At 36.6% G+C, this 22,947-nt stretch overlaps 1 protein-coding gene across 1 annotated transcript; it reads left to right on the top strand.

The window, feature by feature from the left end:
* Positions 7,610-10,771, top strand: LOC109728398 (methyl-CpG-binding domain protein 4-like protein). Its single transcript, XM_020258788.1, has 4 exons — positions 7,610-7,631; positions 9,331-9,455; positions 9,667-9,863; positions 10,645-10,771. The coding sequence occupies exons 1-4, from the start codon at positions 7,610-7,612 to the stop codon at positions 10,769-10,771; spliced, it is 471 nt and encodes a 156-aa protein (XP_020114377.1).

Below are 22,947 nucleotides of genomic sequence, written 5' to 3'. Positions count from 1 at the left end.
ACTTGCCTTTACTTCCGCTTTTATTGTAGACGCCTTATATGTGTTGACATATGGCGGGTCTGGGCACGCTACCGGGAGGGCCTCCGCCGGTCCCGGGGCGTGACATGAGTAGAGAAATGATATTTTACCGAGGAAGAAGGCGGGGCATCAGAAATAGTTTCTGGTGGAGACTCAATCTCGGTTGGAGAATCTCTGCTCGGAGTAGTGGCTATGTATAAAATAAAAAATAAGTTACAGTCATATTAGAAGAAAATTATAAACAAGTATTAGATGACTAACCAAGTGGATGGATGGTTTTGCGGAATGCTCGAGGCAGAGAAAGATCAAAGAAGCTGTCAGTAAACTGATCCCACGTGGTAGCATAGCCGGCAAGGGCTACCCTTGTATAGTTCGGTCGGAAGCTTGCTAGCTGAAAGAAGAGTCTGAGACGATTTTCCATAGCCGAAAGCTTGTCAGCTTCAAATATACTCTTGGTGGGAGGACGATGATCGTTTGTGTTGGCCGTAAAAAATTTATAAGGAGCTGGGATCGGCTGAACGAACCCAAATTGCCGCGCTACATACTGAGGAGAATAAACCTCAGTACTCGGTAATAATTTTGAACGTGATTTAAGCCCCACATGAAGATCCCGGGGGGCTAGATAGGAATACCATATATCTGAATATTCATCGGCGCGAGAAGAAGATAGCTCGCCCTGAATGGTTTCAAACCGAGTCAGGAGCCAAGAGGGGCCGGTGAGACGATCAACAAATAGAGCCCAAGGAATAGCTGAATCAGAGGCTGGCTCATAAAAAGCCTTGAAGTAAGTAAGAAAATCAGAGTATTGACCAGAGGTCATCGGCTGTGGACAGCCGAGAGCTAGCCCATAAGAATCAAACTGGGCAGCTGAAATCGGATTGAAAGGAGATTGGCATAAAGCAGGAATATAGAACTGAAGAAACATTTGCAGAAACCAAAAAACGCCACACCCAGAGCTGATGGCAATGCCATCACTGGAAGGTAGTGACTTAATGGAATCAAAAATTTCCTTGTAAACGAAAGCAAGGAAATATGGCCCTAAGGCCAATTTATCGCCATTAGCTAAACCGATGGCGATCGGAACAAAATCCTGATTGATTTTCTGCGAACGAGTGCAGAAAAGATTATGGCACAACCAGTATAGGAGGAACGCCGTATGTTCCTTTCTGGTGACCGGGGCAGGAGATTCACTTGCAAATTTTCGGAGAAATTTGGAGTAAGCCAAATCATTAAGATCGAGGTGTGCTTCAAAATCAGACACACCATCAGGATTGTAGGCCATAGAGAGGGTAACGCCATGCGGGCGTAAGCCAACAATGGCGGCTACATCAAAAAGAGTGGGGGTAAGAGGTCCTCTTTTGAAAAGAAAAATATTAGAAACAGAGGACCAGAAACAAAGAGCTGCGGCTAAAAGAAGATTATCGGCTATAGGAGGGTGCCGAGATAATTGAATCGCTTCATAAATGCCTATTTCCCGCCAGAAGTCGCCAAAAACGGATTCTACTCTATCTAACCAGGCCAAATATGCTTCAGAGATGCTTGGCCAAGTTCTGAGACTCTTTCCTGTCGAAGCTAATGAGTACCAAGAATGGAGATGAATAACTCTTTTCAAAGGAAGTCCCTCATCAGAGAAAGGGGAGTCAGTAGGAGATGGTTCATCTATAAGAGAAGGACCTAATATAAACCTAGAAGGATCTAAATCAACGAAGGGTTTGAGTATAGTATAGTCAAGAGACGAATGAGAAGGAAGAGGAGGAACCAAAGACATTGTTCAAAAAAGAAGAGAGAAGCCGGAAGATTCAGTTAACAAGTATGAAAGGCGAAGGGAAGGAAACAATAGAAGAATGAAAAAGATATAAGAGATAGAAGAGACAAAAAGAAACTTGGGGAAGAAGAAAGGGCTATCTGTCGCATCGGTTACGAGTTCCGAGGTCGGCTATAATGATGAATAGACAGCGGCAATTAAGATGACCTAATTAATGCCGCATATGAGACAAAAGTAGAGAATGTGATCAAGGCCGGAAAGAAGAGAGTCAGCGGCCAAGATTAAACCGTACGAAAGATTGTGCTACGGATTGCTGCATATTATGTCAGAGAATTCGAATTTGATTGGACCGAGGAATACGCCTCGGATTGCACTTGTTTTCAGAGGTTGAGACGAAAAGTATACCAAGGGTTCAAAAGATAACGCCAGCTATCGAAGCATCGCTTCGAAAGCTGCCGAGGGGGCAATTGTTGGGCCAATTCGGCGCGGACAGCTGGCAAACCGGGACTACATCCATGATCCATGTCAAAACGGTGGACCGGGAGTATATAAGACGCGCCAGAAGATATGAGCCGCGTTTGTTCAAAAAGTTATAGCAACCGCAAGCGGTTATGAGCAGTTCCAATCGGCCGAAGGTGGTCCTCCAAATCAGAAGATAGTGGCCGATCGTGCAGTGACGATAACTAAATGCAAAGGCAGCTTTATAAATAGGCATACGGCACCCTGAAAAAAGGTCTTTGCCCCTGCGCACAAAAGACCACCCTTATTTTCCTGTATCTTTCTTTCCTATATTTACCGCTTTTCTTATGAGTAGTTCTCGTAACTTAGCATCCTGGAGTCTGTCTGCCCATCGGGCATCACTCCGTTGTAGACTAAAAACTCTTCTCTCTGTACTCTCTGCTGTTATATTCAATAGAGGGCTATTATCGGCTTTTCAGGCCGGCCAGTTTCCTGCGTTGTTTAGCCATTCGGCTCATCTTTCAGTCGAATTCTGGGCTTCCCCTCTTCATTCGGCTCATCCTGCCGAAGCGAGTTTACTGTAGAGGTCTTCGAACCCGACTGATTCGATCCCTCATCGGCCGAATCGCTTAATCCGTCGTGGGCGCAAACTTCGAGGGTCACCATCCGCGGCCGCTCATCATCCTGACGTTCTTCCTGAGGAAAATATTTGACCGGGTCAAGGGTCGGGACTTTCGGCCACCAACTAGTTAACATCCCATGAGTTTGAATATTCACTGATTAAACATGATAACGAAATATTGAAATTCGAAAATCTCCCCGAGAATCTGCAACCCCCAGATTAATTTTATTAAAACTCAAAAATTTAAGTTGAAATTTCAAATAAACTTGGAAATACTCAAAAAAACCTTTTATTCAAAAAAGTTAATATGAGTTTATTTTTTTATATATTTCATATGGTATGGATAACAAATTTCAAAATGACTTTATAGATTTCATAAATTGGGAACAACCTCCTAAAAAAATATATATAGAAACCAATAAAAAAGAGATTGAATCTTTGTGACGTAGTTAGGGTTTTTCAAATAATCTCCTCACAACAAATGTGTCGCCGCCCTACGCCGCTGCGTTGCCCTATGCCGCCGCCGCGCCCTTACGCCTACGCCGTCGCCGCCGCGCCACCCTACGTCGCCGCCGCGTTGCATTCGCGGTGCCGCTAGGGTTAGGAATAGGGTTTTGAGAGAGGATAGTGTTTTTTTTTTTTTTTTTTTTTGATGAGAGAGGGATAGATCGTATACAGGGAGAGAGGAGGGAGAGATGGTCACGTGGGCCTCGGGAACCTAGTGGGCTTCAGGAATGAAATCTCAATCTGGGCTTGGAGACCGGAATCAATTTGAAGGCTAATCGGTAATCCCCATTCCAGTCCGGAATAGGAATCCCAAACCAATTCCTGTGAACCAAACAAAATTAACCGGATTTGATCAAACCGATTCCCATTCCATATCTAAAATGGATGAACCAAACAAGCCCTTAATGTATAGTTATATCTCTTTTATTTTTATATAATGTATAGTCATATTATTTTTATATCATGTCAAGTGTGTAGTCAAATCAAATATTATGTCAAATATAATCAACTTTATATTACATATAGTAATGTCAGTGCTATAATCAAATTAAGTGCGTAGTCAAGTCAAATTTTATATCTAAGTGTAGTCAATTTTATATCATATCTAATGTAGCCATATTATTTTTATAATAATGCATAGTCATATTATTTTTATGCAATGTCAAGAGTGTAGTCAAGTCAAATGTTATGTCAAATATAATCAACTTTATGTCAAATATAGTCATGTCAGTGCTATAATCAAATTAAGTGTGTAGTCAAGTCAAATTTTATATCAAATATAGTCAACTTTATATNCAAATTTTATATCTAAGTGTAGTCAATTTTATATCATATCTAATGTAGCCATATTATTTTTATAATAATGCATAGTCATATTATTTTTATGCAATGTCAAGAGTGTAGTCAAGTCAAATGTTATGTCAAATATAATCAACTTTATGTCAAATATAGTCAAATCAAATGTGTGGTTAAGTCAAATTTTATATCAAGTATAATCAACTTTATATCATATTTAATGTATAGTTATATCTCTTTTATTTTTATATAATGTATAGTCATATTATTTTTATATCATGTCATGTAGTCAAATCAAATGTTATGTCAAATATAATCAACTTTATATTATATATAGTCATGTCAGTGCTATAATCAAATTAAGTGTGTAGTCAAGTCAAATTTTATATCAAATATAGTCAACTTTATATCATATCTAATGTAGTCAAATTATTTTTATAATAATGTATAGTCATATTATTTTTATGCAGTGTCAAGTGTGTAGTCAAGTTAAATGTTATGTCAAATATAATTAACTTTATGTCAAATATAGTCATGTCAGTTCTATAATCAAATCAAGTGTGTAGTTAAGTCAAAATTTATATTAAATGCAGTGAACTTTATTTGTCAAATATAATCAACTTTATGTCAAATATAATCATATCAGTTCTACAATCAAATTAAGTGTGTAGTTAAGTCAAAATTTATATTAAGTGCAGTGAACTTTATATTATATCAAAAGTGTACTTATATCACTTTTACTTTTATGTCATGTATAGTCGTATTACTTTTATATCAAACCAAGTGTATAATTAAGTTAAATTTTATATCAAATATAATAAATTTTATATCATATCTAATATATAGTTATATAATTTTTACTTTTACGTAATGCATAGTCATATTTTATTTTAAGTGTGTAGTTCTATTAAATATTTAATAATATCGATATATAGTCAAATTAAATATCAGTAGTAGTGATAATAAAAGTAATAATAAAAAATTATAATTTAGTAATAATACTATTAAATATTATTATTAAATATTGGAGAGAGATAGTGTGCGTGTGCGCGAGCTGTGGTGGGTGGAGAGAGAGAGAGAGAGAGAGAGAGAGAGAGAATGTGTGTGTACGTGCATGTGTGTGGGTGGGGAGGGAGGAGTGAAAGCATGGTTAGTTAATTTGGATTCGACAAAAATTCGGTACGAATATAATTTAGATAAAATTCGTCTTTTAATTTTTAAATTTGTTAAAAAATACGGCTAAAAGGCTGATTCGGCAAAAATTCAGTACGGGTATAATTCTGATAAAATTTATTTTTAAATTTTTAAATTTGTTGAAAAATACGGGTAAAAAACGGATTCGACAATTATTCGAATACGTGATTTATACGGATATTATACGTTCACCAATTAAAAATTTGGAATAAAAATTCGGCTATATAATAAATATATAATAATTAATATACTATATATATTATTATAATAATTTTTATATNAATAATATTTAACGTTATGGATCGTCGATTCGGAAGTTCTATCATCGAAAATGATTTATGAGTACGAGGATGATCGCACTCATAAAAGTATAATAGTGGGACTCTCTCTCTCTCTCTCTCTCTCTCTCTCTCTCTCTCTCTCTCTCTCTCTATATATATATATATATATATGTATATATAAACTAAATGTCCAAAAATCATGTAACAGATGATCTAATGGCATGCTACGTACATAAGAGTAAAATACACATTTGATATTAGAATTTGAAAAATTATTCTTTTTCTCCCCTCTTATTTAGTTTTTATTTTACTGTATATGCCTACTTAATTTGTAGCAAAATTCTATATTGACAAAGCACGACAAGGTAAAATATAGCATTTCATCATAATTTCATATACTTTTAAAAAAAATATTCCAATAAACCTGGTATATTAATTGTGCCTCACTCTAAAACCAAACCATGTAAGACTAAGAATAATCGTAGTTTAATTATTTAGTCTCAACACATTCAAAAAGATGTGTACATCTGATACATTTGTCGAAATAGAACTTACAATTTTTAAGTAGTACAGTGTACGCCGCTCGGTGTACCGTATATACCACATTTCTAAAACTCAACCATAAAATACTTAAAATTAAAATTTATTTTGTTAAATATATTTTATACTATTTCGAAGATCTTTACATTAATTTATAGTTGCTTAATCGAACCCGCTGGAAACTGCGGATATACACACAACTTTGCGTCTAGAGAAGTATCTGTACTTAGAAAATTTTCAGCAGATAACATAACAATAGTTATGATAAGTGGAAATTTCTAAACTCTTCTTCTCTCATTACATGCATATGATCTTAATATATATATATATATATATATATATATATATATATATATATATATATATATGTATGACCTCCCTCTCATACGGTCCACGAGGCCGAAGCTACCTCGTGGACCGCGCGCACTATACCCATCCTCCCAACAACGCCGCGCCATTTTCGCTACTGTTCACCTAGGGGCCTGAGCGGATCCGACGCTCTCGGGCGAGATGGGATCTGCTGCCGCGGTGCTCTTGCTCCCGGCACCGGCCAGGGTGGCGTAGGAGTTCGGCGACGAGAGCAGCGACGACGCGAGCAGTGCTGGCCAGGGCGGCGACAACGCGAGTCTGCGGCCACGAGTGCTTTTTTTTTGAGCGAATAATTCGCGAATCGTGAATACTTCGCGAATAATTATTTTTGACGATAAATACACGTTTTTTTTCAAATTTTTCGAAAAAGTATGAAAACGACAGTTTAATTCGTTTCTTGAAAAGTTCGCGAATAATTCGCGAATTTACTATCCACGAGTGAGAGTGCTGCTGGGGGAGGAGAGAGGTAGGTGGTTGGGGAGGAGAGAGAAAGAGAGTGAGAGAGAGGTTCTGGAAAATGGAACAGGAAGAAAATCTATTTTTTTTTAATTAACGCAAAAATTGATATAAAAATTATTTCTTTTCTAAATTATAAAAAAAAATTAGATTGAATTTTTTTCCTTTTTCTAATAAGACTAGACATAGCATTATCTCAAAAAAGAAGGCTATTAATTTCTAGGGATAACTTCAAAAACCCCCCGTGGTTTCCAACGTTCTCATTTTAGTACCCTGTGATTTAAAGTGTATCAATTTGCCCCCTTGTGGTTTCATTTTTCTCTTTTTTTTATCAATTTTATTGTTTTTTTTTTCTCAAATCAGTAACAAAATTAAAATTAAAGAGTACTAAAGTAAATATTCGGTAAATCTAGATGGATATCTGATGTTTTTTTGTATATAATTTAACGAAATATTAAGAAAAAAACTATAGAAAAAATAAAAACAAAATCACAGGGGGGACAAATTGATACACTTTAAACCACGGGGTAGTAAAGTGAGAAAGTTAGAAATCATAGGGGGGTTGTTGAAGTTTTCCCTAATTTCTATCCTTTTTCTCTGGGCATGATGGGACGCAGTATAGCAGGTTCGTACACAAGAGATTATGGTTTGTTTTGGAGGAGCTTCATCTGAGCGTGGCGATACATTATATAGGATATAATTACTGAGGATATATAGATCTATTAATTAATTAATTAATTAATCGATGAATGTACTGGCACTATAATGACCATCGTTTAAAATATTTGGCGCCAGAGAAGGATTTGGCGCCCTCCTCCTCACTCCTCACTCCTCACTCATATATATATATATATATATATATATATATATATATATATATATATATATATATACACGACACTAATTTTTCCCTCCCTCCCCTCCCCTCCCCTCTCCTCTCCTCTCCTTATCTCGCTTCTTCCTCCTCGTCTTCTTCTTCTCCTCCACCAATCCTACCGCGCAGCAGACTCCTCCTTAAAGAGCGAGATTCGGCGTAGGGTCGTCATCGTGTCCGCGCTTATCGTGCTCAGCAGCCGCGTCGTTGGCCGCTTCGTTCTCAAGGTCTTAAACTTTTTAAATGAAATGAAAACTTTTGTGTTTTCGCTGCGCCCACCCCCGCTCCTTTGGCAGTTGAGCTGGCATATATAAATGAACTCGCTAATATTATTGGGATAGAACTTAGTTGTATCGTGCGCACATTTGGAGAACTATTAGTTATTTTGAATCCGCTCCTTTAAATTTCTTTTCTATATTCAACTTTTTAAGTTTTAAAAATTTAAAATTTGATGTATTCGATCAAGTGATGGATAATAATTTACCTAAAAAATTTTCAATGTAAAAAACAAAAAAGAATTATTGAAAGATAAACAAAATTGGATTAATTTCTAATTTCATAACTAATATAGTTATCAAGTTTGACAAAATTTTAACTAAGCTAATTAAGCTGAGTATAAAAGAATTGAAAGGCTTGATCTCAAAACGGATAGCTGTTGAGGGGGGTGTCCTTGCATTTTAACCCGGGATAAGCATATAGCATTAGATTTGCATTTTAACGGATTTGGTGTGCGAGAGCTAAGTGTTATGCGGGGTAAAGTGCTATACCAACGGATTTGGTGGGAGTCACCTTTAGAATCTTACATCGTCTGGTAATTCTTGTCCTGGTCTGCTTGTCTCGGGTTTGGTGTGAGCCGCCTCTTGAATCCGTAGGAGCCATCTCTAGAATCTCAGATCGTCTGGTAATTTTGATCATGATCTGTCTGTTTGTGATATGATTTGGATCAATTTATATGAGACCTACACGCTAGTTATAATAACTAAGCTTATACATTTTGGGCAACAAATTATTGTTGCTGGCGAATCGAATCGTTATATATTATGCATTTAAAATATAGATTTTTATTATTAATTTTTAGTGCAATCAAAATATAAAGTTGTAATTCAATATTAAAAAAAACTCATTTATATAGAAACAGTTTTTTTTGGCCATTGTACAATTGAAATGTAAATATGTAGAACTTCTGCATTTGCCAGCAGGAAAGTATCTTGTTCAATTCATATTTGCAGCGATAGTTTCGAATCTGCAGTGATCTATAATTATTATGAACACGATTGTCCTGTCCTTTTTTTTCGTTCTCGGTAAAAACAGCTGAGAAAAATGAAAAAGAAGCAGCAACAGCAGCAGCAGCAGCAGCAGCAAAAGCAAAAGCAGCAGGAGCAGCGATGCTATCGGTTGCTCTCGGCGGCGGAGAAGCGCTCCGACGCATACAAGCGGGTGGCTGCGGCAGACAGACTCCAGCTGCAGAGGCGGGCGCTGCGGTCGCCCCACAGCCTTCTGCAAGAGGAGCATTCCTTCGACCCATGGCGCGTCCTCGTCATTTGCATCCTCCTCAACCTCACCAAAGGCACCCAGGTCTTCCATTTTTTTTTTTATTTTAATTTTCTCTTAATTTTCATTTGTTCTAAAATTCTTTCATTATGTTAATTTATTGATTAATTAAAGTTTGGTTAATTAAAATCTAATATCGAAATAGAGTTAGCTCTGACATGCATGTATTGTTTTCTCAAAACTACAAACTAATTAAAGCTGATCAGGTTGTTCTTATTCCACGCATGCATGGCAGGTTCGAGACGCACTGCCGAGTCTATTTAATTTGTGTCCGACCGCGGAGGCGACGACGAGCGTGGCGACGAAGGAGATAGAGAAGGTGATAAAGAGTCTCGGAATGCAGCGGAGGCGCGCAAAGCTCATCAAGCGCTTCACCAAGGAGTATTTGAGCCACGATTGGACTCACGTCACCCAGCTTTGCGGCGTCGGCAAGTATGTTTATATATATATGCACATATACATACATGGCGGCTATCTTTTGCTGTTAGATTTATTCCTTTGATTATTTTCACATTTTAGATCATCCTATTCAACCAACCACCCACTTAATTAACTCTAGAGAAATACTATATATCATCCTATATATATAACCGCACATCTCTTAATTTAAAAATTAAAAATCTATAAGCATCAATTACTTGATCATACTTTTAAAAGTATAGGAGCTCAATTTCTTATAGAGCTCTTACATATTTAAAAGAGATAGTGCATTGTTAATGCTATATATAAATCATGCAATAGGGTTTCCGTTTCATTGCAGGGAAAAATTTATTCAACTTTTAGTTGTTTTTTTAAGAGTAAACTTCAAATTGCATCTACGTAGTTCAGCTTATTTTTACTTTATCATCTCATAACTTAAAAAGCTTCACCTTATCTCCATATGGTTTAATTTTTACTACACAAAACAAAATATTGTATAAAATAAAATAGTAAAGTGAAATTTTTTTTTGAAAAAAACTGCAGAGTGATAAAGCAAAAAATGCGCTAAGCCACAGGGGAGCAAATTGAAACTTTTTAAACCACGGAGTGGCACTTTGAAGTTTACCCTTTTGTTAATTGTTATTAATATTCTCTTACCTATTGATTTTTTTTTTTAATTGGGTTAATTCCTATTAGTTAAGTTTAAATTTTGTTACAATGAATTAAAAATGTTCTTATCTATTACATTTGATTTTACATTTTTCTAAAACTGTGTACGATGGATTTCGATCAGGTATGCAGCGGACGCGTACGCCATATTTTGTGCCGGTAAGCCAGAGAGTGTGATACCCAGGGATCATAAACTGGTAGATTACTGGAAATTTCTCCACAGCAGGAAGACAACAATAGACAAGGCTTAATAATATACTAAGAGGAAATACTTTAATTTGTACAGCTTTAGCTAGTTTTCAGCTTCTCCTATATACATAGGCAACCTAACATGTTTTAATTAAGTGTCTATTGGTCATATTTTAGCTATGTTTTTCATTTTTTAGACTCTTTTTTTTTTAAATTTTTGGGAGGATATACAATTTTTGAAAATATAAGATATATATAAGAGATATTATGGAGAAAGCAATATTTGGGACTCATCAGTACGTATCTTCCAAATGCTATGCTTCAGTTTTTGGAAATGATTGTGAGCTGTAATTATACTGTCTATTGTATAAATAAAATTTTGAGAAAGCAACTATCCACATGCACATGTAAATGTATGATTTTTTTTTTTCTTAGATAATGTTTGGTACGTATTTTAAATCATAGTATAGATACAATTGTAGAAAAGTCAAAAAACATTGCCTCATTTATTATTGTCCTAATTATAGAGACGTTTCGAGTCTCATGTACAGTTAGAAATGCAACAATCAGATAGAATTAAAAAAAAAAAAAGCTATCCATACACCTTATTTCGGAGTGTACGATTTAAGGGCCATCCATCTAATGAGTGGGATATTTTTATTTGTCACTCCATGTGACAAATAAAAAAGCTCATCCTTTAGATGAGTGAGATGTATAATATACATCACTTTTGGACTGTATAAATAGCATTACTTATAAAAAAAGATATAGAAAATAATTCCCTCCATTGATATATTTATCTATCCACACATCTGTAAAAGATATTGTAATATTTATTCCGGCGGTTGGTGAAGATATACATAAATGTCGCTAAATCGTACCCAATAACAACTATTACTACCATCATTTCACGGGCTCGCAATTGGACGACCTTATATTCTAAAGAGAACATGATGAGAATTAGCATTCAGGACCCAACTCTGATTCAAGAACTTGCGATATTTTCCTTACATGTATGGGTGGATGGGAGTTGGAAAGATGGCACTACAGGTGGAGTAGGATGCTTGATTGGCAATCAGCATGGAATCATTATATGCATATCCGATGTACTGAGGGATGTCCATGACGCTTGCTCTGCGGAAATTGGAGCAATTAATTTTCCGAGCGACAAATCTTTTGTTGCAAAGGTATCCGGGAAAAACTTTTCATATCTACTCAGATTCAGCACCCATCATCAAAGCCTTGCACCTTAGGAGCTATTATTCAGCTTCGCTAACAGATGAAGCTCGAGCAAGAATCTCAGATCTTCGGACTTTTCTTGAAAGCTCCAAGCAATTTAGCTATGGATAGTCTTCAAGATATTGCTGTAGTTGCAGATCAATTGGCCAACTGGGGCCTCACTAGCAACAAACTATCTTTTTGGTCCTCTGTAGATGAATTCTCTCAAGTTGTACCTCCCGATTGATAAATAAATTCGCCTTAGGGAGTGTTTTCCCTTAAAAAAAAAAAAACTATTATAAATGCCACTATAAATAATTATAATTGCCACAAAAAATACTTAATAACCACTATATAACACTTATAGTAGCGATTGCAATTAATATTAAATTGCTTGATCCTAAAAATAAATACTTGAATATTTAAAAATGCCATAACTAAATAGCATTCATTATTTATAATAAATAGTCTTAATTCTCAAATTGCAATCTTAATATTCAAATTAAATACCAATTGTCCTAGCATAAGTGGCAAAGAGTTTACTATAGGGATGCAAATGGGGCGGATATGGGGGTGGGAGCTCTGCCCCGCCTCTCGCCCTGACTACCAAAATACTGCCTCGCCTCCCACCCCTAATCCATGAGGGGTTAAAAGATATATCCCATAATCCGCCCGCCTCGCCTTATCTAAAATTTGATACAAAAAATGTCTAATAGTTCAACATACAAAATGAATGCGTGAAATACGATATAATAATATTAAAAAAATTAGGAAAAGCGACTCTATGAGCAAGTGAAAGAGAAAGAGAGAGCAATTAGAGTAGGATTTTGCTGGTTTACTATTCAACTAATCACCCACTTAACCCTAGAGCATCACTATCATCCTAATCATACATCCCTTCATCCAAGGGCCGAAAACCTAATAGCAAATGGTTGGTACTATTAATAGTATAGTAGACTAATTCTAATATATATATATATATAGAGAGAGAGTTGAGCTATAATACTATCGGTAGCAAACGGGCTCCGTTGCCATCCATTTGTTTTTTATAATGGAGCCTCTAAATCGACGATCGGTACCGTTGAACATGATCTATACCACATGAAGTGTTTAGAAATTAAATTTCATATATTTTCAATATTGTTCTCTGATCCATCGAGTGGAGACAAAAATGAACAACTGAAAATGATTATTTTTTAAAAAATGATGATAGGAGTCTTGTAATCAAGATCAAGAGTATAGATCTTATTTTAAATAGTTTAAAATATTTTCTAACAAAAAATCAATTGATTTGGATATCTTTTCGCCGTTAAACGAGAAAACACTTCATATCGACCGTTAAAATTACAAATTTTGAAACCCTTTCATCATTAGGCAAATGATGTCGAAAAGATTTGAAATTTAATTTTTAAACACTTCAAGTGATTTAGATCATGTTCAGCGGTGTCGATCGTCGATTTGGTGGCTACATCATCGAAAACAAATAGGTGGCAACGGAGCCTGTTTGCTATCGATAGTATTCTAGCTCAACTCTCTCTCTCTCTCTCTCTATATATATATATATAAAGAGAGAGAGAGAGAAAGAGAGAGAGAGAGAGAGAGAGAGAGAGAGTGAGTTGAGCTAGAATACTCCCAAAAGCACCAAGGGGTTGATGCTTTTGAGTTTTTAACCCTTGGATNAATTAGAGAAACTAGAAGCAAATTTTTTTTAAATTTTAAATTTTAATTTTAAACTTGAAATTAAGGTGTGGACGTCTTCGACGAGGTTGACGTAAGAGGACGCTCAGGGACTTTACCTCTTGGTGGGCACACAGCATCAAGCCTAACCAAGCCATGTTTAGCAGCTAGCTGTCGCTCTACGAGCAGGCCGTGTAGAAACGGCTGCGGCTGCTCTCCAGCTCCTACTGAGGCTGCCCCTGCCCGTGGCGGCTGCAGCGCAAGACCCGGAGGCGCTGTAGGCCTCGGGTCTTGGGGTTTTCGTTATTCTACTCCTCCTTTTTCCTTCTTCTCTTCTCATCTTGTGGTATTAAACGTGAGAGGTATATGCATCCCTCTCAAAAACATCGGGGATATATACCTAACGTATTTTCTTCGTAAAAATATACACATATAAACATACCAACGAATTGTACCACCAGCGATACATGCCCGGTGTATTTACTTCCCCTCCTTTTTTCCCTGGCTTTCAAACATAAAAACGCGAGTACTCCCCAAACTTACTGAATCCTCTTGACAATTTCAGAAACTATAAAGAATTCGAATTGAACCGGTTTCTCGCTAGGTAGTCAGCCATGCTGTGGCTCGCTAAGTAGTCAGGCATAAATATTCTAATTCGTCAACTGTCTGGACACCTTTTTTGAATCAGGTTATCTCACTGGCATGATATATATATATATATATATATATATATATATATATATATATATAAAAAAAAAAGGGCGGAAAACAGCTCCGGAACGACGGAGTGGATACATCGAATTAAGTGAATGACTTACTTACTTCGTCCATCGCGCGATGGAAAAAGAGTTTTTTTTTTTAACCGGTTTCTCTTTATTAATTTATGGAAGAAAATAAAAGAGGATCTGAGAGATCTTTTCATAATATTTCATGTCAACTATTAATTCAGTCTATAATTAAAATTTTTTTGAAGATTTTAAAAAACATATATTAAATTGCTTTATAATTGCTTTTTCGACTGCTTTTCTATTTTTACTTTGGTGTACTATGATTAAACTATGTGAAATTTGATATACTATGATTTCACTCTTTCACGCTTTGTTGTACTCACCATAAACTTCAAATAAGAATTAAAATAATCGATTCATTTCCTCTAAGGCACCTTAGCTTGATTTTTTAAATGTCTTATCTACAACCCAATCCTAACCGAGACTATGGTAGTAAGAACTTTAGCTGAATTATCCCTTATTAATTAAATGTTATAGCACAAAGATACACTGAATAGTTAATGCCGGGGCATATAAGACTCCATAGATATGTCACTAAGTGCTGAGTATAGGAATAATCAGGTTCCAAAAAAAAAGAAAGAAAAAAGAGATTGAATTTTATTGTTGTGTATAGTTGAGACCTACTATAACCGGCCAAGAGGTTGGTGCTTCTAAACGTATTCTAGCTCAATTCATATATATATATATATATATATATATATATATATATATATATATATATAGAGAGAGAGAGAGAGAGAGAGAGAGAGAGAGAGAGAGAGAGAGAGAGAGAGAGAGAGAGTTTTGCTAGAATACTATCGGTAGTAAACAGCTCGGTTTACTACCGATTTGTTTTTAATGATAGAGCTTTGTGAGACCCCAGATAGTCCTATATATAAGATATAATAGGGCTAAACTCTTAACCCGGCTTAAACATTTTGGGTGGTGGTAAGGCCCAAGAGGTTAAGAGAGTTAAGCGTGCTAGAACGGGAGTAGTCCTAGGATGGGTGACCCCCTGGGAAGTCGGGGCGTCACAGTTGGTATCAGAGCCAATTACCAGCCGAAAGTGTGAGATGAGTCTTGGCTGAGCCAGGGTCTGGATGACTGGCTAGCGAGACGAGTCTTACATCGCCTGGTACTTGTGAGTCTGAGCCTGATGAGGACGTCAGGGCTTAAAGGAGGGGAGATTGTGAGACCCCAGATAGTCCTATATATAAGATATAATAGGGCTAAACTCTTAACCCGGCTTAAGCATTTTGGGTGGTGGCAAGGCCCAAGAGGTTAAGAGAGTTAAGCGTGCTAGGACGGGAGTAGTCCTAGGATGGGTGACCCCCTGGGAAGTCGGGGCGTCACAAGCTTCCAAATTAATGATCGACATCGTTAAATATGATCTAAACTATTTAAACTATCTGAAAATCAAATTTCACACATTTTCGTTATTGTTCTCTTGTCCATCAAGTGAACAGAAAAATGAATGGCTGAAAAAGAATATCCTTCAAAAAGTGATGATACAATTTTTATATTTGAGATCTAGAGTCTAGATCTTATTTTAAGTAGCTTAAAGAATTTTTTAACAAAAATTTAGTTGATTTGAACTCTTCTATATCGTTAAACGAGCAAACACACCATATCGGCCATTAAAATTATAGATTTTGTGACCCTTTGATCGTTCAGTTAGTGATGCCAAAAAATCATGAAATTTGATTTCTAGATAATTTAAATGGTCTAGATCATGTTCAACAATGCCGATCGTCGATTTGGAAGCTTTATCATCAAAAACAAATCGTTTATTACCGATAGTAGCCCAGTCAAACTCATATAGAGTTTTGCTAGAATACTATCGGTAGTAAACGGCTCGGTTTACTACCGATTTGTTTTCGATGATAGAGCTTCCAAATTGATGATCAGCACCGTTAAATATGATCTAAACTATTTAAATTATCTGGAAATCAAATTTCACACATTTTCGTTATTGTTCTCTTGTCCATCAAGTGAACAGAAAAATTAATGGCTGGAAATTTATATATATATATATATATATATATATATATATATATATATATCGAGCTTTTCGAGCCTAATTCGAGCAAGCCCAGTAATACTCAAGCTCGGCTTGAAATTAATTTCGAGCCTAAATTTAGGCTCAAGCTCGGCTTGGAATTAATTCGAGCCGATCTCGAGCAAGCCGAATATCGAGCCGAACGCAAGTCGAACACGAGTCTGCTCGCTCATTTGCCAGCCCTAATTACCACAGGGCCATTAGGCACGGCGCAAGCCGGACTACCCACGGGTAGGTCCTATGAGATTCGGAACAAGTTGAACCAAAATGTTAAGTGGACATTATATATATATATATATATATATATATATATATAATTAACAATATTAATTATAAAAATAAAAATATCAATCGCAATTCAAAGTAAAATTCAAAAGTTTCAAATATATGAGAAATGAGAGCACCAACTTATTTGTATTTTGGACTTTTTAAAATATATCATTTTTTAGGGATAATTTTTTAAAATATAAACAGTTTTTGGGGCGGATTCGGGGCGGATCATAGCGTGGCAGATTCGAGGCGACTTCGGAGCGAGTCAAAAATTTTTCCATTTCCTACCCCAAATCCGTCTCGGATTATAAAAATTACCCCGTTTTCGGTTCCGAATCTGTTTATTTCTTCCCGTTTGCTATCCGATTTGGGGCAGATCGGGGCGAGAGTTCTACTAACCCAGTGTTAGGATTTGGTTAGATTTGTAGTTGAATTCTAATTGGATTAGGATTAATATTTAAATCTGTTGAAGATAAATTAAGATTTAAATATTAATTAAAGTAGAAATCTAGTTGGATTAAAATTTGGTTAGCTTTTGATGTAAGCTATAAAAATAGCATAGGTACTATTATTTTGGTGGTGTTATTACAGATTAGCCACACCTATATGGCATGACCAAGGTGGTCATGATTTTTGGATGCACCTCGTGCATGGGTGCAAGAGGACGTGAGCGGCTTCGTAGCCGTGGGTCATTGATATACCTTGCGCATGGGTGTACAGGATGAGAGAGATGTCTTCTAAGATTATAGAAGACGAGAGAAGAGTAGGAGAGATTTAAAAAGAGGACTCGAATTGTACCTACTCTGTTACAAAAAAGGAGTCATGTGTAATCTTCTCTTATATAATGAATCATATTTTACCCATTTTTTGTTTGTATGTTTTCTCTATTTTATGATTGTATCAACTTCTGCAGAGCAGACGATTTTATGTTAAAAACCCGATTCGACGCTTCCGTTCCGGAATCCCAACAATCAGTACTGGATCAATAACCGTCGGTATCGGAGAAGGTTGCGGATTCACAAAATCCGGCACCAGGGCGAGTACCAGATTCCCAATAATTGGTATCAGAGCTGAATGTTAACGATCTTTTGGAGAGATCGACGTCAAAACACTGGCTTATCGATCTTTCTAGAAGATCGATGTCATTGCACGGTGTTACTGATCGTTTGAAGCGATCGATGTTAAAACATAATTTGATCTCGTTTAGGCGCATTGGACTCGAAGGGTTGCGATTTTTCGGCTTCAGTGGAGCTATGAGGGTTCGAAAGCAAGATCAGGTCGTGTGCGAGGCGAACAAGCGTGGGAACTTATTCGTTCTGAACGAAAGCACAGTCAGAATGAGAGTGAAGACGGTTTGGGTTTCAAAAGTTCACGGAGCTGCAGTCACTCAAGGTAGAGCAGCAAATGCGGCGACATTGAGTGGAGGAGGCAAGCTCAAGATAGAGTTTGCATGGTCAGCTCGATGCAACAATTGAAGGCTACAAATCCAACCAAGATGGAGAATGTTAGGCTTTTGTTAGATTTGTAGTTGAATCCTAATTGGATTAGGATTAATATTTAAATTTGTTAGAGATAAATTAAGATTTAAATATTAATTAGAGTAGAAATCTAGTTGGATTAGAATTTGGATAGCTTTTGATGTAAGCTATAAAAATAGCATATGTACTATTATTTTGGTTGTGGTAGTACGGATTAGCCACACCCATATGGCATGACCAAGGTGGTCATGATTTTTGGATGCATCTCGTGCATGAGTACAAGAGGACATGAGCGGCTTTCGTAGCCGTGGGTCATTAGTATACCTCGTGTATAGGTGTACAGGATGAGAGAGATGTCTTATGAGATTATAGAAGACGAGAGAAGGGTAGAAGATATTCAAAAAGATGGCTCAAGTTGTAGCTACTATGTTACAGAAGATAAGTCAGGTGTAATCTTCTCTTATTTAATGAATCTTATTTTATCTGTATATTTTCTGTTTGGTTGTTTTCTCTCTTTTATGATTGTATCAGCTTATACTGAGCAAATGGGTTTATGGTAAAAATCTGATTCGACGCTTCCATTATGAAGTCCCAACAATCAGTACCGGATCAACAACCGTCGGTATCGGAGCAGGTTGCAGAGTCACAAAATCCGGCACCCGCGCGAGTACCGGATTCCCAAACCCGTTTACATCCCTACAAAGCACTTTGATTCAGATCAGGGGCTTTATTCGAGTTTGCGAGATCTGCGAACTACAAGGTGCACTCTTTCTAACACTTTGCTCTGATTAAATGGCAAAGCGTAGTTCTTTTGATATTATAAAATTGCAATCATTTGATGTTACTGAATTTCATGGTTGGAAATTATATGTTCAATTTGGCATGAAAGAACGTGAAATATTCTACACTGTTTTGAGTGATTTTGCATCTACCATTGAAAATGTGGATGAATATCAATGGAACAAGGATGAAGATTTCTGTAGAGATTACTTGTTGAACTCTTTAAATCCTCGTCTAGCTATGACTTATAGTGAGTATAAGACAGCGAAAGAGATATGGGATCACTTGAACGCTCAGTTCCAAAAACAAGAGGGGCTTTCTAAAACTCTTCTAGCGGAGAAATTTTTTGACTTTAAGTTCAATATGAATTCAAGTATCACCTCTCAATTAATTGAACTTGAGAACATGAGGAACAAACTGAAAGATGATAAATCTGATGTGTCTGATAATCTCTTTGTTGGTCTTGTATTGAGTAAGTTACCTGCTGAATGGAATTCTTTCAAGACTGAAATGCACAGATTGAAAGAACAGATGGGACTGGATGAATTAAAGAGGTATATTCACATTGAGGATCAAAACAGTACTAGAAAGAATTTAGAACAAGTAGGACAACAAAAGTCAGTTGCCAACTTAGTTTCACACTTCAATAAACCTCAAAAAAGATCCAAGTCACCAAAAGGTGAATCTTCTTCACAGCTAGAGGTCAAAAAGACTATCTCTAAAAAGAAGAAGAAAGGAAAGTGCCATAACTGTGGAAAGTTGGGTTACTGGGCAGCAGAGTGTAGACTACCAAAGAAGCCAAAGAATAACACACTACAAAGTGAGGCTAATATGCTAATTAGTGAATCTGAGCCTCAAGCCTTCATTGAAATGATGAAAATTGGAAATGCTAGTATTTCTTCTGAGTAGTGGTTGGATAGTGGCGCTACTTGTCATGCTGCAAATGACAAGAACCTACTCACAGAGGTCACAGAAGTGAAAGACACCGTGGAAAATTGCAATGGTGGTGAGGCAGAAGTGACTCATACTGGAACTGCAAATTTGGTGCTTTCTTCAGGTAAATTACTAACTCTGAAACATGTTAGAGTAGTACCTTTACTTAAAAAGAATTTGATATCTATGAGCTTACTTGATAAAGCTGGTATGTCCTTTTCAACTATGAATGGTAGAGTAACCTTATCAGTTAACTCATGTTATTTTGGTTGTGCATTCATGGTTAATGGTATGTATAGGTTGAGTTTAGATACTGATAGCATAAACCATGTGAGTTCTATTTTGATTGATCCAAAGTTGTTGCACAATAGACTTGGACATGTGAACTACAGGAAAATGCAAAATCTAGCTAAAACTCACAACATTCCATTGGATATTTCTATTCGATTTGACAAATGTGAAGTGTGTCACTAGAAAACCTTTTAAGATGTTTCTAAAAGCACACAACTTCTTGAGCTAATATATTTTGACCTTTGTGATTTTAGAAATTACGTCGCTAGAGGTGGTCGGAAGTATCTGATAACATTCATAGACGATTTTTCTATATATTGTCATGTCTATTTGTTGAAATCAAAAGATGAGGCTTTTGAAAAGTTTAAGATTTTCAAGTCTAGAGTAGAAAATCAACTCAACATGAAAATTAAGAGGTTTAGGAGTGATAGAGGAGGAGAATGTACAATGACAGGGTTCAAGAAATTTTGTGCTTCAGAGGGTATAATACTTGAAACCACTGCTCCTTACTCACCCCAATCAAATGGTGCTGCTGAGCGTAAAAATAGAACATTAACTGAAATGTTAAATTCTATGTTACTTACAGTTGGCATGCCTTCCTCCTATTGGGGAGAAGCAGTTCTGACTGCTAATCACATCCTGAACAGGTTGCCACACTCTAAGTTGTCTATGACACCTTATGAGATATGGCATAAGCATCCTTGTAGATATGATACTCTTAAGACCTGGGGCTGTATTGCTTATGTACGAATACAAGATCCAAAGAGGCCTAAGGTGGGACCTAGAACCATTACTTGTGTATATCTAGGCAGTGCAGAAGATAGTGCTGCAAATAGGTTTTTAGATCTATCTACTAACACAGTGATAGAATCTAGAGATGCAGAATTCTTTGAGAATAAGTTTCTCAGAGATCATGGCTTGAATGTTTCTGGATCTACAGATATGATTTCAGAATCTCCTGTAGAATTTGGAGCAGGCCCTTCTAACACTAATACCACACAATTGGCTATTGAATCAGTTCCAGTTAGAATATCTACAAGAGAGAGAGTTCCCAAAAATTTTGGTGAGAATTTTGTTACTTACCATCTCGAGGATGATCCATTTTCTTATCAAGAAGTAATGAGATCTAGGGAATCCCTACTGTGGGCAGAAGCCATAGATGATGAAATGCGCTCNGCTAAGGCTATAGGCTGTAAGTCGGTATTGAAAAAGAAACTGAATAGTGATGGATCAATAGCCAGATACAAAGCACGCTTAGTAGCTAAAGGCTATAAACAACAGAGTGGAATAGACTATGTTGATATTTATTCACTTGTGTGTCATCTATCAACTATAAGAATTCTTCTTGCTTTGGCATCTATTGAACACTTTGTAGTGCATCAAATGGATGTAAAAACAGCTTTTCTAAATGGAAAGTTAAATGAAGAAATCTTGTGACACCCCAATAGTCCCACATCGGATGGGAATGGGGTTGTCATTGGGTTTATAAGAGACTTAGGCACTAGTAATAATAATTGGGCTTAAGCATTTTGGGCCGGTTGTTAGGCCCAACGAGTTATTATTGCTAGTGGGATGGGTCGTTATATTTGGTATCAGAGCCGGTTCACCAGCTGGAGATGTGTGGCGAGTCTCGGCTGAGCCAGGGTCTGGATGACGGGCTAGCAAGACGAGTCTTACATCGCCTGGTGATCTTGGGCTGTGTGTGTGTAACATACTAGATTTTGGTATAAAAATAAAAATAAATAAAAATAGCATGAGAAACTATTTTTATTGAATTATTAGGAGTAAAACATAAGTCAGAAATAACTTGTGCTGAAATCGGACTGGAAACAAAAGATTTAGAATTTTCTGTTGGAAACGGGACAGATAAATTAGCAGAAAATGCATAGTCTCAGAAATTATGAAAATTGGAGGATAGGTCAGAAATATTTTTATGAGGCTAGATTTGAAGTTTTATATTTTTCTGACACCGGTAGAGTGAGAAATAAAATCCGATAGCTATCTGATAAATATTATAGTTCGGTACCGTTTTCGGTGACCAAATGGGGTCGAAACTAAAAATTTAAGATATGTTCTTACTCAGTACGTTAAACCGAGCATGCCTGTCAAATTTGAGCCCAAACGGACATTCAGAAGGGCTCCAACTGTTCCGAACTGCTAAACTGCCCTCGAGTGAATAGTGTTTTGGGGTGTAATTAAAAGAAGATGTTGCTTCTTCTTCCCCAACCGACCAGCACCCCACCACCCTCTCGTGTGCATGGTGAGAGAGAGAGAGAAAGCTCTTTTCTCTCTCTAGATTTCTCTCCTATTTCTCTATATCTCTCGCTCAAATTCGCGGGGTTGGTGGAGACGATGCTTGCGAACGTGTTGGGAGCGACGGATTGAGCTTTCGTGCGGCCGTTGGAGCGGAGTGTTTTCATCGCGGCGTTCACATTGAGGTAAGCTTTTGGGATTTGGCTTAATCCTTAATGCTTAGTGTCCTAATAGCCTCTAATGTGTTGATTAGCATGTTGAATCCATTTAATTTGGGTTAATTGGAGCATGTGTAGAGGCTAGGTTTTTAAAAATGGTAGAACCTTAGAGCTTTAATTATATGCTCTAGGAATGGGTTTAGAAGACTCTCTATATGATATCTACATGCTAATTGCTTGAATCATGAATCAATTTTTAAGCTTATTGCAATAGTAGCATGTTAGGGCTCCAATTTTGGAGTTTTATAAAATGCATGGGTTTGATGTAAATTGACTCTATGTAAACCTAATTGA

The sequence above is a fragment of the Ananas comosus genome, linkage group 23, assembly GCF_001540865.1.
Source record: "Ananas comosus cultivar F153 linkage group 23, ASM154086v1, whole genome shotgun sequence".
NCBI classification, from domain to species: domain Eukaryota; kingdom Viridiplantae; phylum Streptophyta; class Magnoliopsida; order Poales; family Bromeliaceae; genus Ananas; species Ananas comosus.
Note: the sequence above shows the minus strand (reverse complement) of the source record. Positions and strands in the feature narration are given on the sequence as shown.